The 22,265-nt window shown below is 50.5% G+C and overlaps 1 protein-coding gene across 3 annotated transcripts in view; it reads left to right on the forward strand.

The window, feature by feature from the left end:
• ANAPC4 (anaphase promoting complex subunit 4) overlaps positions 1 to 22,265 on the forward strand; it is a 70,782-nt gene that overhangs the window by 19,085 nt on the left and 29,432 nt on the right. For 2 of the 3 annotated variants that reach the window (XM_077249924.1, XM_077249926.1), the window contains exons 6-11: positions 10,927 to 10,953; positions 18,218 to 18,262; positions 18,928 to 19,012; positions 19,305 to 19,409; positions 19,531 to 19,614; positions 20,236 to 20,322. In XM_077249924.1, coding sequence (XP_077106039.1) covers positions 10,927 to 10,953; positions 18,218 to 18,262; positions 18,928 to 19,012; positions 19,305 to 19,409; positions 19,531 to 19,614; positions 20,236 to 20,322 — 433 coding nt within the window. The remainder of the gene's footprint in view (positions 1 to 10,926; positions 10,954 to 18,217; positions 18,263 to 18,927; positions 19,013 to 19,304; positions 19,410 to 19,530; positions 19,615 to 20,235; positions 20,323 to 22,265) is intronic. The other variant, XM_077249927.1, reaches the window with a different exon arrangement.

The raw sequence follows: 22,265 nt of genomic DNA on the forward strand, positions 1-22,265 counted from the left end.
CATTGCTTCCCACCCAGGGACTGCTTTAGGACGTCCCATGGTCCTGTGTCCCCCAATGAGGCGACAGAGTAAAGGAGATTTTTGTGTACTCACCGTAAAATCTCTTTCTCTTAGCCTCTAATTGGGGGACACAGCTCCCACCCTGTTGCCCTTTCCGGGCCGTTGTAACTGTTGAGTTCTCATATAGTTTTCTTGAGCTCGTACATAGTTGCCTTCTTACAGGCATAATTATGTTATTCATGTTACATAGTTGCCTTCTTACAGGCATAATTATGTTATTCATGTTACGTTCCTCCTACTGCTTTTGCACAAAACTGGAGAAGGCTGATGCCGTCCAGGGGTGTATACTGCACAGGAGGAGCCACAGTTAATCTTTTTCAGATTATGCATAGTGTCGCCTCCTAGTGGACAGCAGCATAACACCCATGGTCCTGTGTCCCCCAATTAGAGGCTAAGAGAAAGAGATTTTACGGTGAGTATACAAAAATCTCCTTTTTTCTCCTACGCCTCATTGGGGTACACAGGACCATGGGTGTTATGCTGCTGCCACTAGGAGGACACTAAGTTAAAGGGCCACTGTCACCCCCCTCCAGCCGTTATAAACTAAAAGAGCCACCTTGTGCAGCAGTAATGCTGCATTCTAACAAGGTGGCTCTTTTAGTTTTTGGTTCAAGTATTCCCAAAATAAAGCGTTTTGAAACTTATCCAAAATACCTGTCTTTAGCCAGGGAGGCGGGTCCTCACTCCCCAGCTTGAACCGCTACTCTGCCGTCACTCCAATCTTCAGGGGCTTTCGGCGCCACCCCCTCAGCGCTGTTTACGCTTCAAAACCGGCGCCTGCACTGTGTACTACTGTGCTGCGCAGGCGCAGTAAGCTCTGGCCGTCTGACGTCCCAGCCAGGCTTGCAGACTGCGCCAGTGCGGGCAGTGCGGCCACCCACCTTTGGAATCCCAGCCCCGCAGTGTGTTATGCATTATGCACAGTGCGGGGCTAGGATTCCTGGGCATGCGCACTGCGTGTGTCAGCCTGTCACCCAGGTCCCCCGCCTTACAGCGTCTGTGTACTGTATACTGTGCTGTATACTGTATGAGGAGGCATGATCAGCTGAATACAGTATACAGACGCTGTAAGGCGGGGGACCTGGGTGACAGGCTGACACACGCAGTGCGCATGCCCAGGAATCCTAGCCCCACACTGTGCATAATGCATAACACACTGCGGGGCTGGGATTCCAAAGGTGGGTGCCCGCACAGGCGCAGTCTGCAAGCCTGGCTGGGACGTCAGACGGCCAGAGCTTACTGCGCCTGCGCAGCACAGTAGTACACAGCGCAGGCGCCGGTTTTGAAGCGTAAACAGCGCTGAGAGGGCGGCGCCGAAAGCCCCTGAAGATTGGAGTGACGGCAGAGTAGCGGTTCAAGACAGGTATTTTGGATAAGTTTCAAACCGCTTTATTTTGGGAATACTTGAACCAAAAACTAAAAGAGCCACCTTGTTAGAATGCAGCATTACTGCTGCACAAGGTGGCTCTTTTAGTTTATAACGGCTGGAGGGGGGTGACAGTGGCCCTTTAACACAGAAAGATTAACTCCTCCTCTGCAGTATACACCACTTCACTGGCCAGGATTCAACCAGTTCTTGCTTAGTGTCTGTAGGAGGCACTTTCTTATTTTAATTTTAATTTTTCTGTAAATTTTTATTTTTTATCTAACAGAGTGAAGGGGGCGACGGATTCCTTTTTTATAGGGTCCGCTCTCCCCCGAACCAGCAACAGGCGAGCACGGCGAGTATACCTCCCCATCCCTCTGCTGCTACATCTGGAGCACGCCAAATTTTACTGGAGCGACGGTTTCCTCCTCGGTCCCGATCTCCCCCCCCCCCCCCCCTGCAAGACGGCGAGCACATAGAGCCTGGCTCTAATGTCCCTCTCCGGGGCCCGACAGACAAGGCCCACAGCTGATGGCGTTGCACAACCAGCAAAAGCCCCCCTCCTTGAGGGGACAGAAGAAGAATATCAGAGGCCTCTCCATCCCCCATGGGTGCATGGATTGAGCGCGCACTCGCACAGTGACAGGAGGACCTGCCAACTGTGAGTACATACCCCCCTGCGCTCCTTGTTTGCGGCAGAGGTGCGGTCCGGGTCCCTGGGGAAAGGCGCCGTCGGGGGTCAGCGGTGGTCAGCGGGCTCCGTTGCGGTTGCCGCCGCGCATCGCGGGGCAGGCCCAGAAATTTAGTCCCCGGCTTTTCAGCCGGACTAGGCCGCAGTGAGCAGATCCGCCAACGGCCGTAACCCCGGCCCCTATATCGGCGTTTCTCGTTTGGGATGAGAGGCGCCTTGCAGATCTCGGGGGCCATATAGCCACATCTTCCTGCAAGGTGGCTCACGTTGACCGGAACTGCCACGGCTACATTCCTCCCCGGGGACACAGGCACAGGACCGTGGATAAGCTGCTTCAAGAAAGCCTAACCCCTTCCCTGCACATACTGCATATCCTGCTCTGTCTCTAAAGACACTGTCTCAATCTAAGGAGACCAAAAAGGGTAACAAGAAGCACACAGTGTTTTTCACTTCATGTGCAACTTGCAATATGGCCCTGCCCCGAGCTCACAGTACCCCTTTATGTGCGGATTGTGACCCGGCCTCTGTGCAGCCGCGTCCCGCTGCCGCCGACCCTGCAGAGCCTAGTCCCCCTGAGTGGGCCACTTCCCTGTCACGATCTATGGCTTCCCTAGCCAAGGCAATTGACTCCCTCCGGGGTCCCCCTTCAAGTCAGACCGCGGAGGACTCGGGCGACGGTACGGATCCGTCCACCAGCAGGGGGCGTGCTCTGTCACGACTCGGGGCTCCAGAAAACGTACCCATGTTCCATCCCCTGAGCACGGACGAGTTAGTTTTTCAGCGTCTGCGAGTTCAGTAACCCAGACCCCTTCTCCAGAGAACCTAAACGACTCTGAATATGAGTCCGACTATTCTTACATCCAGGATTCCTCCACTTCCCAAGAGACACTCGATTCTCTCATTGAAGCGGTCAACAAGACCCTGAAGGTGGACAAGGAATCTGTATCTACTCCAGAACACGTGGTGTCGTTTAAAAAGACTAACGTCTCCAAAAGGTTTTTGTCACTCATCCTGAGTTTAAGGAGATTGTACAAAAACACAGGGACCGTCCTGACAAACGCTTCATGGGTCAAAGGCCCATCGAGGCCAAATACCCTTTTGCTCAGGAACTAATCAAGGACTGGCTGCAGTCCCCCTTAGTGGACCCTGCTGTATCACATCTCGCTTCCAAAACTATCCTACCCCTGTCAGACGGTTCCTCAGTCAAGAACCCCTCTGACTGTCAAATTGATTACCTAGCTCGCTCTGTCTTCGAGGCCACAGGAGCCTCTCTCTTCCCATCCTTCGCCGCCTCTTGGGTGGCTAAGGCTATGGTCGCTTGGGCTGAGGTGCTTACCACGACCATCCAAGACAACAATCTCCCTCTAGAGGCGATCAACCTGGCTAACCAGATAGCCCAGGCTGGGGACTTTGTAGTCAACGCCTCAATAGACGCGGCCAATTGCGCTGCACAGGCAGCCGCAAATGCAATCTCCATTAGAAAAGCCCTGTGGCTCAGGGATTGGCGAGCAGATTCGGCCTCTCCAAGCGTTCTTTGATATCTCTGCCCTACCAGGCTGGTCGTTTATTTGGAGAAAAATTAGACCAAATAATCTCGGATGCCACCGGGGAAAAAAGTACATTTCTCCCCCAACAAAAGCCTACCCGGCCGTTTCGGTACCAACAACAATCTCGGTTCCGGCCTTTTCGCAACAATCCCAACTGGTCATCTACATCCATCTCCTCGGCATCAGGACGAGGTCCGTGCGGTGACTGAGGTCCCCAGGTCTCTTACAGACCTAACCGTAACTGGAAACCCAGACCGAGACCATCTGGGACTAAGGGATCCAGATCCCTTAGATCCTCCACTCAATGACTCTTTGCAACATCTGGAGGGCACCAACAAAGTAGGAGGTCGTCTACTTTCGTTCCGTCAAGCCTGGCTCTCGGTCGTCTCCGATGAGTAGGTCAGGGAACTGGTGTCTTCCGTATACAAAATAGAATTTTCCTCCCCCCCCCCCCCCCCCCTACACGTTTCTTCCAGTCGTGTCCTCCCAAACCAAAGACATCAGCCTTTCTCCAGGCCATACGGGCACTACAAAGGGACGGAGTCATCATTCCGGTTCCCCAAGACCAAAGGTTCAAAGGGTTCTACTCAAACCTATTCGTGGTTCCAAAAAAGGACGGATCGCTGCGTCCAGTTCTAGACCTAAAACTTCTGAACAAATTTGTCAAAATTCTGCGCTTCAGAATAGAATCCCTCCGCTCTGTCGTCGCGTCCATGGAAAAAGGAGAGTTCCTGGCATCTATAGACATCAAAGATGCTTACCTCCACGTCCCAATTTTTCCTCCTCATCAGCAGTTCCTTCGCTTCGCATTTCGCGGGGAACACTTCCAGTTTGTGGCCTTACCTTTCGGCCTTACCACGGCTCCCAGAGTTTTCACGACGGTCATGGCGGCTGCCATGGCCATTCTTCATTCCAGGGGAGTGGTGGTACTTCCGTACCTGGACGACCTACTGATAAAAGGTGCATCTTACCCAGCTTGCGAAGAGTCCATCGATCTCACGGTGGATACTCTTTCTCGCCTGGGTTGGAAGATAAACTTCGAAAAATCCTCTCCGATCCCGGCTCAACGGATCTCCTTTCTTGGAATGACACTGGACCCTTCCCGCGGTCTGGTCATTCTCCCTCAAGACAAGGCCTTGGCCTTGCAGCAGGGAGCTCAGAGTCTTTCCCGTCCAGTCTCCCACTCCATTCGTTTCAGCATGCGCATTCTCGGGCAGATGGTAGCAGCCATGGAAGTGGTTCCATTCGCACAATTTCACCTCCGTCCCCTACAACATGCGCTGCTGTCGGCGTGGAATGGGAACCCGTCCTCCCTCGACCGCCGTTTCACTCTGTCCCCACAGGTCAGAAGGACCCTCAGGTGGTGGACGCTGAAGTCCTCCCTGAACCAGGGAAGGTCCTTTCTCCCAGTGCGGTGGCTGGTGGTGACCACCGATGCCAGCCTCATGGGCTGGGGGGGCGGTTTTCAACCACCACACAGCACAAGGGCGGTGGTCCACTCGAGAGTCTCGTCTTTCCATCAATCTCCTGGAAATACGAGCTATCAGGCTAGCGTTGTTCAGGTTTCACCATCTTCTGGCGGGTCACCCCGTCAGAATTCAGTCCAACAACGGCACAGTTGTGGCGTACATCAACCATCAAGGGGGAACCTGCAGCAAGACGGCTATGCTCGAGGTGTCCCACATTCTTCGTTGGGCCGAGTCCAACCATTCGCCCATCTCGGCGATCCACATACCAGGTGTGGAGAATTGGGCGGCGGACTTCCTCAGCCGCCCAGGGTCTCGCCTCGGGCGAATGGTCCCTTTACCCGGAGGTTTTCCAGCAGATTTGTCATCGCTGGGGGACCCCGGATGTGGACCTCATGGCCTCCAGGTTAAACAACAAAGTTCCTCAGTTCATTGCACGATCTCTCGACCCACGGGCCGTCGGAGTAGACGCCCTGGTCCTGCCGTGGCGTCAATTCCGCCTCCCGTACATATTTCCCCCTCTTCCCCTGCTACCGAGGGTCATCAAGATGATCAGGGCAGAGGGGGTACCAGTGATCCTCGTGGCGCCGGACTGGCCGCGCCGAGCATGGTACGCGGAACTGTTTCAGCTGGTCACCGACGTCCCCTGGCGTCTTCCAGATCGCATGGATCTTCTCTCTCACAGGGCCTGATTTACCACCAGAACTCAAGGGCCCTGTCTTTGACGGCCTGGCCGTTGAATCCTGGATTCTAGGCCAAGTGGGTTTCTGTTGTGAATTAGACCTTTTGGCTCCCTCTTGTGGTCACTAGTGGTATGACTCTGGGATTGTCTTTTTTCTGTTTGGCACTCACCTGGGTCGTTAGTCCAGGGGTGTCGCTATATTAACTTCCTGGATCCTTAGTCCAGTGCCTGGCATCATTGTAATCAGATCCTTCTGTTGCTCCTGTCTGCTGGTCCTGGCTCTTGCAAAATTAAGCTAAGTCTTGCTTCTTTGTTTTTTGAGTTACTTGCTTTGCTACTATTTTTGTCCAGCTTGTACTAAATGTGATTTCTGACCTTGCTGGAAGCTCTAGGGGGCTGGTGTTCTCCCCCCGGCCGTTAGACGGTTCGGGGGTTCTTGAATATCCAGCGTGGATATTTTAATAGGGTTTTTGCTGACCATATAAGTCATCTTACTATATTCTGCTATTAGCTAGTGGGCCTCTCTTTGCTAAATACCTAGCTCATTCTTATGTTTGTCTTTTCCTCTTACCTCACCGTTATTATTTGTTGGGGGCTTGTATCCAACTTTTGGGGTCTTTTCTCTGGAGGCAAGAAAGGTCTTTCTTTTCCCTTCTAGGGTTAGTTAGTTCTCCGGCTGGCGCGAGACGTCTAGAACCAACGTAGGCACGTTCCCCGGCTGCTGCTATTTGTGGTGCTAGGATTAGATATATGGTCAGCCCAGTTACCACTGCCCTATGAGCTGGTTTTTTGTTTGCAGACTTGGTATTGATTCCTGAGACCCTCTGCCATTGGGGTCATAACAGTATGCCAGGCCCGCTGGTCATTGTTTTTCTCCCGTTTTGACTTTGTGGTCTCGTATTTACCAGGTTCGAAGAATGTGAAGGCTGATGCTCTTTCAAGGAGCTTTGTGCCTGACTCTCCGGGAGTCGCAGAACCAGTTGGTATTCTTAAAGAGGGAGTTATCTTGTCAGCCATTTCTCTGGATTTGCGACGTGTGTTGCAGAGATTTCAGGCTGGTAGACCTGACTTTTGTCCACCTGACAGACTGTTTGTTCCTGATAAGTGGACCAGCAGAGTCATTTCCGAGGTTCATTCCTCGGTGTTGGCAGGGCATCCGGGAATTTTTGGCACCAGAGATCTGGTGGCTAGGTCCTTTTGGTGGCCTTCCTTGTCACGGGATGTGCGGTCGTTTGTGCAGTCCTGTGGGACTTGTGCTCGAGCTAAGCCTTGCTGTTCGCGTGCCAGCGGGTTGCTCTTGCCCTTGCCTGTCCCGAAGAGGCCTTGGACACACATTTCCATGGATTTCATTTCAGATCTCCCGGTGTCTCAGGGCATGTCTGTCATCTGGGTGGTATGTGATCGTTTTTCTAAGATGGTCCATTTGGTACCTTTGCCTAAGCTGCCTTCCTCTTCCGATCTGGTTCCTGTGTTCTTTCAGAATGTGGTTCGTTTACACGGCATTCCTGAGAATATTGTGTCTGACAGAGGATCCCAGTTTGTTTCCAGGTTCTGGCGATCCTTTTGTGCTAAGATGGGCATTGATTTGTCGTTTTCGTCTGCCTTTCATCCTCAGACTAATGGACAAACGGAGCGAACTAATCAGACTCTGGAGGCTTATTTGAGGTGTTTTGTTTCTGCGGATCAGGATGATTGGGTGACCTTCTTGCCGTTGGCTGAGTTTGCCCTTAATAATCGGGCTAGTTCCGCTACATTGGTTTCGCCATTTTTCTGCAACTCTGGTTTCCATCCTCGTTTTTCCTCGGGACATGTGGAGCCTTCTGACTGTCCTGGGGTAGATTCTGTGGTGGATAGGTTGCAGCAGATCTGGAATCATGTGGTGGACAACTTGAAGTTGTCACAAGAGAAGGCTCAGCGTTTTGCCAACCGCCGCTGCGGTGTGGGTCCCCGACTTCGTGTTGGGGATTTGGTATGGCTGTCTTCTCGATTTGTTCCTATGAAGGTCTCCTCTCCTAAATTTAAGCCTCGCTTCATCGGTCCTTACAAGATATTGGAAATCCTTAATCCTGTGTCCTTTCGCTTGGATCTTCCTGTGTCGTTTGCCATTCACAACGTGTTCCATAGGTCTTTGTTGCGGCGGTACGTTGTACCTGTGGTTCCTTCTGCTGAGCCTCCTGCTCCGGTGTTGGTTGAGGGCGAGTTGGAGTACGTGGTGGAGAAGATCTTGGATTCTCGTCTCTCCAGGCGGAGGCTTCAGTATCTGGTCAAGTGGAAGGGCTATGGTCAGGAGGATAATTCCTGGGTGGTTGCCTCTGATGTGCATGCGGCCGATTTAGTTCGTGCCTTTCACGCTGCTCATCCTGATCGCCCTGGTGGTCTTGGTGAGGGTTCGGTGACCCCTCCTTAGGGGGGGGGGTACTGTTGTGAATTAGACCTTTTGGCTCCCTCTTGTGGTCACTAGTGGTATGACTCTGGGATTGTCTTTTTTCTGTTTGGCACTCACCTGGGTCGTTAGTCCAGGGGTGTCGCTATATTAACTTCCTGGATCCTTAGTCCAGTGCCTGGCATCGCTGTAATCAGATCCTTCTGTTGCTCCTGTCTGCTGGTCCTGGCTCTTGCAAAATTAAGCTAAGTCTTGCTTCTTTGTTTTTTGAGTTACTTGCTTTGCTACTATTTTTGTCCAGCTTGTACTAAATGTGATTTCTGACCTTGCTGGAAGCTCTAGGGGGCTGGTGTTCTCCCCCCGGCCGTTAGACGGTTCGGGGGTTCTTGAATATCCAGCGTGGATATTTTAATAGGGTTTTTGCTGACCATATAAGTCATCTTACTATATTCTGCTATTAGCTAGTGGGCCTCTCTTTGCTAAATACCTAGCTCATTCTTATGTTTGTCTTTTCCTCTTACCTCACCGTTATTATTTGTTGGGGGCTTGTATCCAACTTTTGGGGTCTTTTCTCTGGAGGCAAGAAAGGTCTTTCTTTTCCCTTCTAGGGTTAGTTAGTTCTCCGGCTGGCGCGAGACGTCTAGAACCAACGTAGGCACGTTCCCCGGCTACTTCTATTTGTGGTGCTAGGATTAGATATATGGTCAGCCCAGTTACCACTGCCCTATGAGCTGGTTTTTTGTGTTTGCAGACTTGGTATTGATTCCTGAGACCCTCTGCCATTGGGGTCATAACAGGTTTCACTCCCAAGGTGTCCTCCACCATGATCAGGGCTAGGAAACCCATGTCCATGCGCAGTTACCACCGTACCTGGCGAATCTTCTTCACATGGTGCGATGCACAAGGACGATCTCCTCTGGTATTTTCCATTCCTGCCATATTAGACTTTCTCCAATCTGGACTAGAGTCGGGCCTTGCACTTAGCTCTCTCAAAGGTCAGGTCTCGACATTGTCAGTCCTGTTCCAACGAAAGATTGCCAATAGATTGCCGGTGAAGACTTTTTTTCAGGGAGTTTCCCGTGTGGCGCCTCCCTACAAGATGCCTTTGGATCCGTGGGATCTTAATTTAGTCCTTGGAGCTCTTCAGGAGAACCCCTTCGAACCGCTGCAGGACGTTTCTCTGACCTTCCTCTCCTGGAAGGTAGTTTTCCTAGTGGCTATTACATCCATCAGGTGTGTTTCGGAGTTGGCGGCACTTTCCTGCCGACCTCCGTTTCTGATTTTTCATCCGGACAAGGCAGTCTTGAGGACTTCTCCTTCTTTTCTGCCCAAGGTCGTTTCCTCTTTTCACCTTAACGAGGAGATTATTCTGCCTTCGTTCTGTCCGGCACCAGTCCATCGCATTGAAAAGGCTCTGCACACTCTTGATGTGGTGAGGGCCCTTCGACGGTACATCTCTCGGACGGCTCCCTTCCACAAGTCAGATGTCCTATTCGTACTTCCAGAGGGACCAAGAAAGGGTTCTCCTGCTTCCAAAGCTACTCTAGCCAAATGGATTCGATCAGCTATTCAGGAATCCTATCTTGTCAAAGGTGTTCCTATCCCAGCAGGATCAAGACCCATTCTACTCGGTCGGTGGGCGCCTCTTGGGGCATTCGGCACCAGGCGTCCGCACAACAGGTCTGCAAGGCTGCGACATGGTCCAGCTTGCACACTTTTACAAAACATTACCACATTCATTCTCTATCTTCTGCAGACGCCGCCCTTGGCAGGCGTATTCTGCAATCGGCGGTACCTTAGCCGTAAGCCAGTGGTACATGGGGTATTAGCAGCTATGTTTCTCCCCACCCAGGGACTGCTTTAGGACATCCCATGTTCCTGTGTCCCCCAATGAGGCGTAGGAGAAAAGGAGATTTTTGTGTACTCACCGTAAAATCTTTTTCTCCGAGCCAATCATTGGGGGACACAGCACCCACCCTGTCAGCCTGTTGGCTTGTTGTTACTTCTTTGTTTTGACATAGTTTATTGTCTTTTGCTTAATGCTCCTACTGCTTTACTACCGAACTGGTTGAATCCTGGCCAGTGAAGGGGTGTATACTGCAAAGGAGGAGTTAATCTTTCTGTGTTAACTTAGTGTCCTCCTAGTGGCAGCAGCATAACACCCATGGTCCTGTGTCCCCCAATGATTGGCTCGGAGAAAAAGATTTTACGGTGAGTGCACAAAAATTCCTTTTTTTTTTTTTTTTTTTTACTATTTCATCCCCCTTGTAATTGTTTCTCCATGTTTCAGTACATTTTATGAGAAAATTAAGTGTGCCATTCAAAGCTACAACTCATGTCCCTCCCCTCCCCCCAAAAAAACAAAAACAAACAAGCCCTCATACAGCTACGTCGCTGGGAAAAATAAGAAATGGTTGTGGCTCTTCGAACAAGAGGAGGAACAATTCTAAAGAAAAACTTTAAACTACAAAAAAAATTATAATTTCCTGGGTTCGTATGACAGGTCTGAGGGGTCTCTGTACACATTTACCTGGAAGTTTATTACCCAGATACTTTTGTAAAAGTTTTTATTTATTTTTTATTTTATTTTTTTAAGGGTAATTTCACAAGTACACATAAGTTTTCCATCGTCACATAGATGAAAGGTTATTGAAAGCAACACATTTTATATGTGAATGTTACATTTCCCCTGAATAATTTCACTCTGTTAATTAACCTTTTTTTTCCCTAGTTACAATGCCACAGCTAAAATATTCAGGTAAGGAAAAATAAAATTGGACTTTATTGATTGGAAATTCACAATATACACTATAGTGCTGGCATGTAACACTCCAGTTGTTTGGATGTGACATTATTTCTACCATTATTAAATATTGATCTGTGTGATTGAAAGGCCCAAAACACCAACTGAAGTGTTGCAGTTTATAGGACAAACGATCTAATGCTTGAGGGTTCAAGTTACCATGAGTGGTCTAAAAAAGAAAAAAACAAACAACTTATTTATTTATTTATCACTCCTATTTCACAATGCAAAAAAGTAATAAAAAATTGGTATCCCCTCATTCGCAAAAGTCCTCCATTGAAGGAATTATAAAATGTTATGGGTCTCGGACAATGGTGACACAAATCAAAGAGGGATTTTTGGTACTTAACGTAAAATATCTTTCTTGGAGCCTTCATTGGGGGACACAGGACAACCATGGGTGTATGCTGCTGCTGCTGCTAGGAGGCTGACACTATGCAAAAAAGGATAAAGGCGTAGCTCCTCCCTGGCAGTATACACCCACCGACAGGCACCAAGCACCTCAGTTAGTGCAAAAAGCAGTAGGAGAAGCGACAGAACTCATAACAGTAAAAGTACCAACTCAACTAGGGTCTCCAGGCCCCAAACACGGTACCAGAACAAACCAGTAGGGAGGGTGCTGTGTCCCCCAATGAAGGCTCCAAGAAAGAGATTTTACGGTAAGTACCAAAAATCCCTCTTTCTTTATCGCTTCATTGGGGGACACAGGACAACCATGGGACGTCCAAAAGCAGTCCCGGAAAAGGGTGGGTAGAAAGGAAAAGAGAAAAGGTCTCAGGTCGGCCGGTGTGCGACCGCCGCCTGCAGTACCTTCCTACCAAGACCTGCATCGGACGAGGCTTGGGTATGAACCCCAAGAAAAAAGCACCAAAAACGCAGTGAACACCGTCCAAATATTGCAAATATAGAAAACACCTTTATTGCGAGTAAAAACACAGGTATACAGCATGGCAGGAAAACATCCCCCGTACAAACCCGCACACACATGTCACAAAAGGGCCGGATTAAAGTGCAATTAAAGTGCAATACAAGCCGCAGAAGTAGAAAAAATCCTAGTGGAAGATCTTAATCATATTAAATATATAAAATATAAGGTGTTTTCTATATTTGCAATATTTGGACGGTGTTGACTGCGTTTTTGGTGCTTTTTTCTTGCTGTATATATATATATGCAGTTGTCCATTCATGGTTCGGGTCTGCCCTGGTCATTACACCGTGTATATTTAAATGGATATGAGAACTAGGACAGACCATGTATTCTACTGATTTGTATCATGTTGGGTATGAACCCGATAGAACCTCGTAAACGTGTGCAAAGACGACCAGGTTGCGGCCTTGCAAACTTGTAAGGCGGAGGCCTGGTGGCGAACAGCCCAAGAAGCTCCGACAGCTCTGGTGGAGTGAGCTCGCACCCTGGGGGAGGACGTGCCTCATGAACACGGTACGATTCTGAAATTGCCGAGCGAATCGAGAGCGAAATGGTGGATTTAGACGCTTGAAAGCCCTTCCGACGACCTTCAGAAACGACAAGGAGAGAATCGGATTGACGGAAGGGAGCGGTTCTAGAAAGATAGACCCGAATGGCCCTGACGACGTCAAGCTTGTGAAGAGACTTCTCCAAAGGATGAGCCGGAGAAGGGCAAAATGATGGAAGGACAATGTCTTCGTTGATGTGGAAAGCCGAGACCACCTTGGGAAGGAATTCAGGAACCGGTCGAAGAACGACCTTATCCTGATGAAGAATCAGGAAAGGGGAACGACATGACAGGGCTGCCAACTCGGAGACCCTCCTGATGGATGTAATGGCAATGAGGAAGGCGACCTTCCAAGAGAGAAGGGAAAAGGGCACGTCATGAAGAGGCTCAAAGGAAGCAGCCTGAAGAGCGCCAAGGACCAGGTTAAGGTCCCAAGGTACCAAGGGAGGACGGAAAGGAGGGGCGATATGCGCAACTCCCTGTAGAAAAGTCCGAACCTGGTGAATGGAGGAAAGGTCACTCTGGAAGTGAATCGACAGAGCGGACACTTGTCCCTTGAGTGTGCTGAGGGATAAGCCCGAATCGAGACCAGACTGGAGGAAACCAAGAAGATCCGGAAGAGAAAAGGACATTGGAAAAACTTCATTGGTTTCGCACCAGCGAAAGAACGCTTTCCAGTACCTATGGTAGATACGGGAAGAAGCCGGTTTTCTGGCTCTGATCATGGTCTGTATGACCTGGGAAGAGAGACCAGAGTTTTTCAAGACTGCGGCCTCAACGGCCATGCCATTAAACTCAGCGACTGAGAACTCTGGTGGTAGAGAGATCCCTGCGAGAGGAGATCTGGCCGATCCGGGAGTCTCCAAGGAGTGTCCGCGAGCATGTTTACGAGCTCGGCGTACCACGGCCGCCTTGGCCAGTCCGGCGCTATCAGTATGACTGGAATCCCTTCCAACTTGATCTTCTTTACCATCCTTGGAATCAAGGGGAGGGGTGGGAACAGGTAGGGAAACTGAAACTGGGACCATGGAATTACCAGGGCTTCGTGGCCGACGGCAAGAGGATCCCGGGACCTGGCGACAAAATGAGGGACCTTGTGGTTCATCCGGGACGCCATAAGATCGACGTCTGGCGTACCCCAGCGGAGGCAAATTTGATTGAAGACTGCGGGGTGGAGAGACCACTCGCCCGCTGCTAGGCCCTGGCGACTGAGAAAGTCGGCTGCCCAGTTTTTGACCCCAGGGATATGAACGGCTGATATGGCCGGAACGTGGCGTTCCGCCCACCGAAGAATCTTTGCCACTTCTGCCATTACTTGGCCGCTGCGAGTCCCGCCCTGGTGGTTTAAGTACGCCACGGCCGTGGCGTTGTCCGACTGGATGCGGATGGGAAGATTCGACAGAAGAGACTGCCAGCGGATTAACGCAAGGAAGATTGCCCTGATCTCCAGAAGGTTGATGGGAAGGAGAGCTTCCTGGGTGGTCCAACGGCCCTGAGCCGTGTGTTGTCGGAAGACTGCTCCCCACCCGAGAAGGCTGGCATCGGTGGTGATGACCTGCCACTGAAGGGGAAGAAATGATCTTCCTCTCAGGAGAGAGGAGGACAACGTCCACCAGGTTAGGGACTGACGGACCTGGAGAGGAAGGTGGACGGGACGGTCCAGGGAGTCCAAGGACCTGTTCCAGGTGGATAGGAGGAATAGTTGGAGGGGGCGGGTGTGGAACTGGGCGAAAGGAACAGCCTCCATGGAGGCCACCATCTTTCCCAGGACTCCCATGCAGAAACGAAGTGACTGAGGGGCTGGGCGTTTGAGAAGGCGGACCGCCTTGAGGAGTACTGAGAACTTGTCCTCTGGGAGGAAGACCCGAGCTAAGTTCGTGTCGAACACCATGCTCAGGAAGGACAGTCGTTGGGATGGAATCAGAGGATTTGGTCCGGTTGATAATCCAGCCGAGACGGGTCAGGGTGTCCAGGGAGACCTGGAGACTGTGGGCACAGTCTAGACGAGAGGACCCCTTGATCAACAGATCGTCCAGGTAGGGGATAACGAGGATCCCCCTTGGAACGAAGGAGGGCCATGACCGCCGCCATGATTTTGGTGAAGACCCTGGGGGCAGACGCTAAACCGAAGGGGAGAGCCGTGAACTGGTAGTGATTGTCACCGACGACAGCAAACCGAAGGAATCTCTGATGCCGTACGCAGATGGGGACATGAAGGTACGCATCTTGGATGTCGACCGAGCAGAGGAACTCCCCGGGTTCCATGGTGGCGATCACTGACCGCAGGGATTCCATTCTGAAGTGGCGAGGTCGGACGTGGCGGTTCAGAAGCTTCAAATCCAGGATAGGGCGAAGAGACCCGTCCTTTGGGACTACAAAAAGGTTCGAGTAGAACCCGCAAAAACGGTCTTCGGAAGGAACGGGAATTACAACTCCGGCGGCGACCAGAGACGTTACGGCTTGAAGCAAGTTGGGTAAATGGGACGGTTGCTTTGGGGGGCGAGAGAGAAAGAAGCGATTTTCCGGGAGGGTAGAAAATTCGAGCTTGTACCCGGAGGTGATGATCTCTCTGACCCAGGCGTCGCTGATCACTGACAGCCAGGTGTCTTTGAAAAGAAGCCTGCCTCCCACCCTGGAAAGACTCCCAGGTGGGGGCGACCCGTCACTTGGAACGGTATCTGTTGGAACGAGGTCCGGAAGACCTGGGAGGTGGAGCCCTGGATCTCCACATGGGAGCTGGCTTGTAAGAGGGTTTTGTACGTCCACCCGTGGTAGCGGGTCGCTCTTGTTGCGAAGAGGAATCTGAGGCTGCAAACGGACGAAAGGGGCGAAATGTTCGAGGAGCCTTTGGGTTAAAGAAGCGTTTTGGCTTGGACTGGGGGAGAGAGGGGTACTCTTGCCCCCAGTCGCGTCTGAGATAATTTGATCCAGACGAGCACCAAAAAGCCTGGAACCTTGAAACTCCAAGTTGGTAAGAGACTTTTTGGAAGTAGCATCTGCATTCCATGCTTTTGAGCCAAAGAATGCGGCGCATAGCGACAGTGTTGCTGCTTGCCCTGGCTGAACAGGCTGCTGCATCTAAGGAGGCAATGAGAAGGTATTTCCCTGCGTGGTTAATCTGGTCGGCGAGGTCAGCCAGCTCGGTAGGGGAGGCCGAAGCCAAAATGCCTCGGCGGAGAATCTTGGCCCAGGCAGATATGGCCTTAGCCACCCATGTGGAAGCAAAGCTGGGGCAGAGGGAAGCACCCGTTGCCTCAAAAGCTGATTTGGCCAGCGCCTCAATTTGTCTGTCCGATGCGTCCTTAAGCGACGCGCCGTCCGGTAAGGAGAGAACAGTCTTGGAGGAAAGACGGGAGATCGGTGGATCGACCTTGGGAGATTCAGCCCACTTGGAGAGAAGATCGGCGCTAAAGGGATAGAGCACGTCCAGATGTTTTCTACCCGAAAAACGTTTTTCAGGATGTTCCCAGTGTTTAGACAGGGTAGACTCAAACTCCTCATGGGTAGGAAAGGAGCGAGAGGGACGCTTCACCCGCTTAAAGGAGACAGAGGAATCCTGGGGGGAAATCTCGTCTTGTTTTAGTTTGAGGGTTAGCGATATAGCCGAAATAAGACTATATACGACAGCCTGCATGCTAGAAGTCTGGTCTGAATCGGAGTCAGAACCGGACTGGGAATCAACATCAGACCCAATGTCCTCCTCCTTAGAGGGGAATTGGGAGGAGGAGAGCAGCTTGAGCGCTGCGGAGGGACCTGGAGAACCAGACGAAGAGCCAGACAGAGTCCTCTTTCTGTAGCGGCTGGCTGATTTGTCTCCCTGTGGTTCAGGGTCAGGTGCGGCCGACTCGCCATGGAAGACGGTTGGAGCGCTGGTGGCTGAAGGCTGTGGAAGACATTCAAGCGCCTGGACCAGAGACTGAGATACCTTAGTCAAATCAGAGACCGACTGCGAGATAGCAACGGCCCACTCAGGGGGAGGGAGAGCGCCCCCATCCCGAGATTCGGAAGCTTCCTGCGGGGCAGATATGGCAGGAGGACTGCAGGACTGGCACAGCGGCGACGATTGGCCTACAGACCACTTTATCTTACAACGAGCACAGGCGTAGTGAGTTATGGTAGGTTTGGTAAAGAAGGCTCCAGAAGAGTTGGACATAAGGATATTCTGCAGCACTATACTACAGAAAAGACTAACGGGCCTACAGTGGTATGGATAATACCAGGGAGGGGCCAATATAGCGTCGCAATCCTACCGCACCGCAGAGCAGGGGTTGTCCGTGTCCCCCAACACACGATGTCTCCTGTGCACGGAGCTGCTGAAGCAAGAAGTGCCAGCAGAGAAGAAGGGGCGGTGCTGTACTGAGAGGAATAAGCCAAGGCTCCTGATAGGGCCGCACCGAAAGGGAAGGGTGTGCCCGGGATGTAAAAACCCCTCTGAGTGGAGGAGGAAAAGAGCGCCGAAAAAGGAGGGGGCGTGGCCTATCGTAGGGGGCGTGGCCGGCCGCAGCGGTGAAAGTGAAAGTAAAAAAACGGCCGTGACTCTGTGTGAAAGCACTGTACATTTAGACAGGGAAATACTGCTGCGGGGGAGCGGCTGCTGAAGTGCTGGTACCTGCGTGTTCCGGTTCCACAGGTAGAGGGAGAGAGGATCGACCAGGGGCCTGATGAGAGAGGGGTCGCTGGAACAGAATCCTTCGTCCAGAAGACGGCCTCGACCCCAAAACAAGGGGGAGGGTCACCGCTGGTGACCACCGTCTTCCTCTCAGCCCTCTCCGAGGAGAGGGGTGAGGGGGACTGTTTGGCAAGGACCGCCACCATAAAGACCCTGGAGCACCTGGGAGGGTGACAGGGGATAATGTCCTGCCGGCGGTCTGAGAGCTGCGATGCGGACGACACCACACTGCTCGCTCAGCCGCCCTCCTGGGGAGGCAGGGTGAAAGATTGCACCCTGAATCCCTGAATGCTGTATCTGAAAAAGAAAAGCCAAAATGTTAATAAAAACAACAAAACCTGTAAAGGAATCAAGATTAGCAGCGGATCTGAAGATCCAGGTCCGCCTCCTACAGACACTAAGCACAAACTGAGGTGCTTGGTGCCTGTCGGTGGGTGTATACTGCCGGGGAGGAGCTACGTCTTTTCCTTTTTTTGCATAGTGTCAGCCTCCTAGCAGCAGCAGCATACACCCATGGTTGTCCTGTGTCCCCCAATGAAGTGATAAAGAAATATTTTTTTGCAAAGTTTTGAATATATCTATATTTTATTTTTTTGTTGCTACTGAATTATATATATATTTATTTATACTGCTGTAATAGTACTGACCTGGAGATTCATATTGCCAAGTCATTTTTTACCGCACAATGAACGCAGTAAAAGCAAAATGCGGCAGATTTGTTGCACGTTTATGCAATCGTCACATAGATGTGAACCAGACTTGCAGAAATCCACGCACATGCTGCCGAAACAAACCCAGATAAAAGAAAAATGCAAAATTCTCCTACCCAGAAATAAACTTGTTCTGAGCAAATTACAGATACTTCTGCCTTCAGCTCTCATTCCAGCACTGGGAGAAGTTGCATTGTGATGGGAGCGGCAATGATAATATCTATAAATCACTAAAGTAATAAAAGTTATTAATAATAGTGAATGCTCTTTTTCTAATAGACTTCATGGTGATTCAGTCGCCTAAGAAGTTTATATGTGGTGTGAATAGTTTCACTAACTTTTCCTAACTTTTTTTTTTGTTGCAGTGAAGAGAAATCTGATGAGATAATAAAGCTTTTGGGAGATGTACGGTAGGTAAAGTACTGACCGTTTCCATAAATCTTCCTTCTTTGTTGCTTCCATGGTTTGTGGAGCAACTTGAGAAGGATTCTGACTTCTTCTTGAGTTGGCCCTAGAATTACAACCAGCTCCTCTGATCACGAGAGCGTAGGTCCTGCACCCCGACGCTCTATTTATTGGTGATCGGACTGATGGTGATGACTGAGAACAACGCTCGTCTATCTTCTCCAGTCCTATCGATAATGATTAGAGTCAGTGCACGGGTGACCTCCTCTCAAATCAAGCCAGGAACCCATGTTGCCAGCGATCAGACACTTCGTAGAATAGGTGAAATGTTGTAGTTGATGGGCAGCGATTTTAACCTGAAGGGTCTTTATTTAGCCCTTGCCGTATGACGTGTGCCATTATCCCATTTTGCATTGCTCCAAAGAATTGAAGGGAACATTGGCACAATACAATAAAAGTCTCCAGGTCAGGAATCTCAATCTGTCCAGTTAGGAAGCAGAAGTGATTGTGAATCAGTCATCGAGTGACATCACGAGCACTGGAGCGGAGCAGTAAGAAGACCCCAAAAAGTGAAGGGTTTTGCAGATGCCCGTTAGATTTCTGATCTGCTTTCTATAGAGAATAGACATCGCTGGTATTTGATATATTGTTTTTTTTCTTGTCCCTTAAGCCTTAATGCTTTGGTCCTTGGTGGAGTCTCGGGGGAGATTGAAATCTACGCGTATGGCATGTACAAGATCGCGACAATCACAGAGGTAAATTCTCTAATCTTATCTAATATTACAGCAGCATAGACATATATTATCTTCTGGTGCCATATCACACAGGCATTCATACTGGATACTCCATACATACATCCTGGATGTCTGTGGACTCATTCATGGACTGTGACATGGAACCGTGCAGAAAACAATCATTGGGAAAACACGCAAATATAAGAACATGTTTGCCCCGTTCCCATTTTTGCCATCTTTCCTCAATCTGGCACACAAGACAGCGCGCCTTCCCTGCGGCCAGGTTCATTTCTGTCCTCCTTTTGCATTTCAGGTGTTTGGATCGTGTCTCGGCTTGTGCTTGGCCAGTGATTTAAAGTCCCTTTCTGTCATTACTGAGCTGACCACAAACACAACTTCCGAGATCACCTATTTCCAGGTGAGGCTCATATTCTGTACTGGGGGACGTGTTCTGTACTGGGGCAGATTTTGTACTGTGGGTACTGGAACTGTTTTAGTTTTTTTATCAGTTCTTGTCTCTTTTTTTTTTTTTTTCCTAGCTTGATACTAGTTTACTGTCCGAATATTTGCCGGAAGTGACCCGAATGGCGAGAAAGTTTACCCACATTTCAACTCTTCTGCAGGTAGTTTGCTGGACCATGTTGTTGTCATTGATACACTGTCAGATTTTAGCCTGTGTCTGTGTATTTATAGGGGTTGGACAGTATTCATTTTTGCATTTCCTTTATTTCCTCCCCATATCCTTAGACGCACGTTTTTCTTTTTGTTTTCTTTTTCCATTGATACAGGGTTTGTTCATTTTGCAGGGGTTGAGTTCTGGTGTTGAATGAACTCATTCATTGTACTGAAAAAGCACAGAAAAAAATTCCAAATGGGGTGAAATGGTGTTAAGAAAAGAAAAATCCTGCAATTTTGCAGTAATTTTTTTTCAAGTGTGCAATAAAGATGACCTGGTTACATGATTCAGCACAGATAACCCTTTGTCACAGTGACAGTGATCATGTCACGGGGCTGCAATGAGCATTGGAACGGACGCCCACCCCAGATGCCCACTTAAATCCTACTGTCAGAGACATTTAAGTCGTTGATCAGCAGCGATCAGAGCCAGCTCCAATCACCGCTGTTTAAGACAGGTGTTGGCTGTATAGCAAAGCCGGCGCACTCTGTGAATTCTCATTCTGTGCCGGGGACGTCCCATGTTTGCTTTTTTCTTACGACAATCATTTTCTTTGTATTGTTTGCAGTATTTAAAGCTATCCCTGACTTGCATGTGTGAAGCTTGGGAAGAAATCCTCATGCAGATGGATTCACGACTCACTAAGTTTGTACAGGTATGTGCGGATCGTCCTTGTGGGATGATTACTACTTAAAGAGGTTATGCAGCTTTTATTTATTATTTTTTTCCCCAAGAAAAGTTTTTTAAAAAAAAGTGCGAGCGAAATACACGGGCATTGTGTCTGGTTCATCCTTCATCTGGTTTTTCCATTTTTCTCCTGCTTTTCATTTGTGCCTTTTTAACCCCTTCATGACCATGGGATTTTCTGTTTCTCCTTCGCCACATTGGGGGACACAGGACCATGGGTGTTATGCTGCTGTCACTAGGAGGCTGACACTAAGTTGAGACAAAAAAGGGTTAGCTCCTCCCCTGCAGTATACACCCTCGTGCTGGATTCCAGAGACTCAGTTCAAGCTTAGTGTCCGTAGGAGGCACACTGGATTTAAACCTTTTTATTCCGGACGAAGGGGACGACGGATTCTTTCATGTTCCGATCTCCCTCGAACCAACAACAGGCGAGCACGGGAGTTCTACCTCTCCGTATCCTCTCCTGCGACGTGGGAAGCCACTGCCTGAGCTGACCTTTATGGGCGACGGGCCCCTTTCATGGGCACCGATCTCCCCCAGATCTACAGACGAGCACTGGTGTGTTACCTCCAGTATCCTCTTCTGCAGCCAGGCCTTTATTGCCGGACATCTGCCCTGCCCACCAGGTTTCACCCTCGGCTGTACAGAGGCACTATTCCACCGTGGCGTCCGTGCAGCCCCCACTGCATCACCACTGAAAAAGAGCGGATGATTGAAGGAGGAGGACGGTTCCTCTCCACCCCCCCTTCCATGGGGATGGTGGATGGAGGCTCCCCCAACCCTGCACCGTCCTATTTACCCCGGGCACTTTATTGGGGTAAGTGTAGTCAGCGCGCGCTTCTGCCGCTGTGTATTCTTAGGGGTCGGCTTTTTTCTAAGGGCGGTCACTTTTCTTGGGGGCTCCTGAGGCCAGGATCCTTACCCCAGCGCCGCGACTCTTTTACCCACGGTCCGCGGGTGCACGCCGGCCGAGGCCGGAAATTTAGTCCCCGGCTTCGGCCTTCTCCTAGGCCGCACTCCGGTAGGCTCCACCCACTCTACGCATCATTCCTACGGCCCCTCCCACGCTTCTGGCGCTTTTCGCTCCCTGTGAGATTACATCTCAGAGTCTCGGCAGCCATATTCCTTTCTGCTGCACGCAGCGCCGGCCGGTTTTCTCTTCCCTACGGAGGTTTTCCTCTTCTCCACTCAGCTATTGCGGGGCACAGGATCAGGTAAGGAGACGGCACTAACTGCTTCCCTGCAGCATTACCCCTCAGCTTCCTCATAGCAGGCTTCATTCATTACATTGGGGTACAACATGTCCCAGTCAAGGGGTAAAAAGATTACTAAGGTACATGCAACCTTTTTTTCTGCTTGTACCAACTGCCAGGCTCCTCTCCCCAGGCCTCAAAGCTCCCCGCTCTGCTCAGCCTGTGATGCCCAATGTGCCCAAGAGCCCTCCGCCGCCACCGACCCCAGTGTTCCTAGCCTCCCTGAGTGGGCCACGTCACTGTCTCAATCCGTGGCTTCGCTAGCTAAGGCGATTGAATCCCTTCATGACCCCTCTGGGGAGCGGGGTGGTCGTTTTCCTGGGTTAAGAGACCCCTCTGCTACAGGGGAATCGTCGGCCAGCAGGGGCCGCTCTCACCCACAGGAGATTCGGACATCCGCAAAACGGATCCGCACTACCTCTCCTGATCATTCACCACGCCATTCAGCCTCCAATAGCTCCACTTCTCGCTCACCCTCCCCAGGGGCTAGAAGTGATCACGACTCTGAGTATGAGTCTGAAGCGTCCATGGACCCGGATTCTCCGGAGTTCCGCTCAACTGTTGACTCCCTTATTGAGGCTGTCAATCATGCGCTAAAGATTAATGATGACCCTAATTCAGCTCCGGATCACGCAGTTTCCTTCACTAGAAACAAGCG

Source organism: Ranitomeya variabilis, chromosome 4, assembly GCF_051348905.1.
Source record: "Ranitomeya variabilis isolate aRanVar5 chromosome 4, aRanVar5.hap1, whole genome shotgun sequence".
NCBI classification, from domain to species: Eukaryota; Metazoa; Chordata; class Amphibia; order Anura; family Dendrobatidae; genus Ranitomeya; species Ranitomeya variabilis.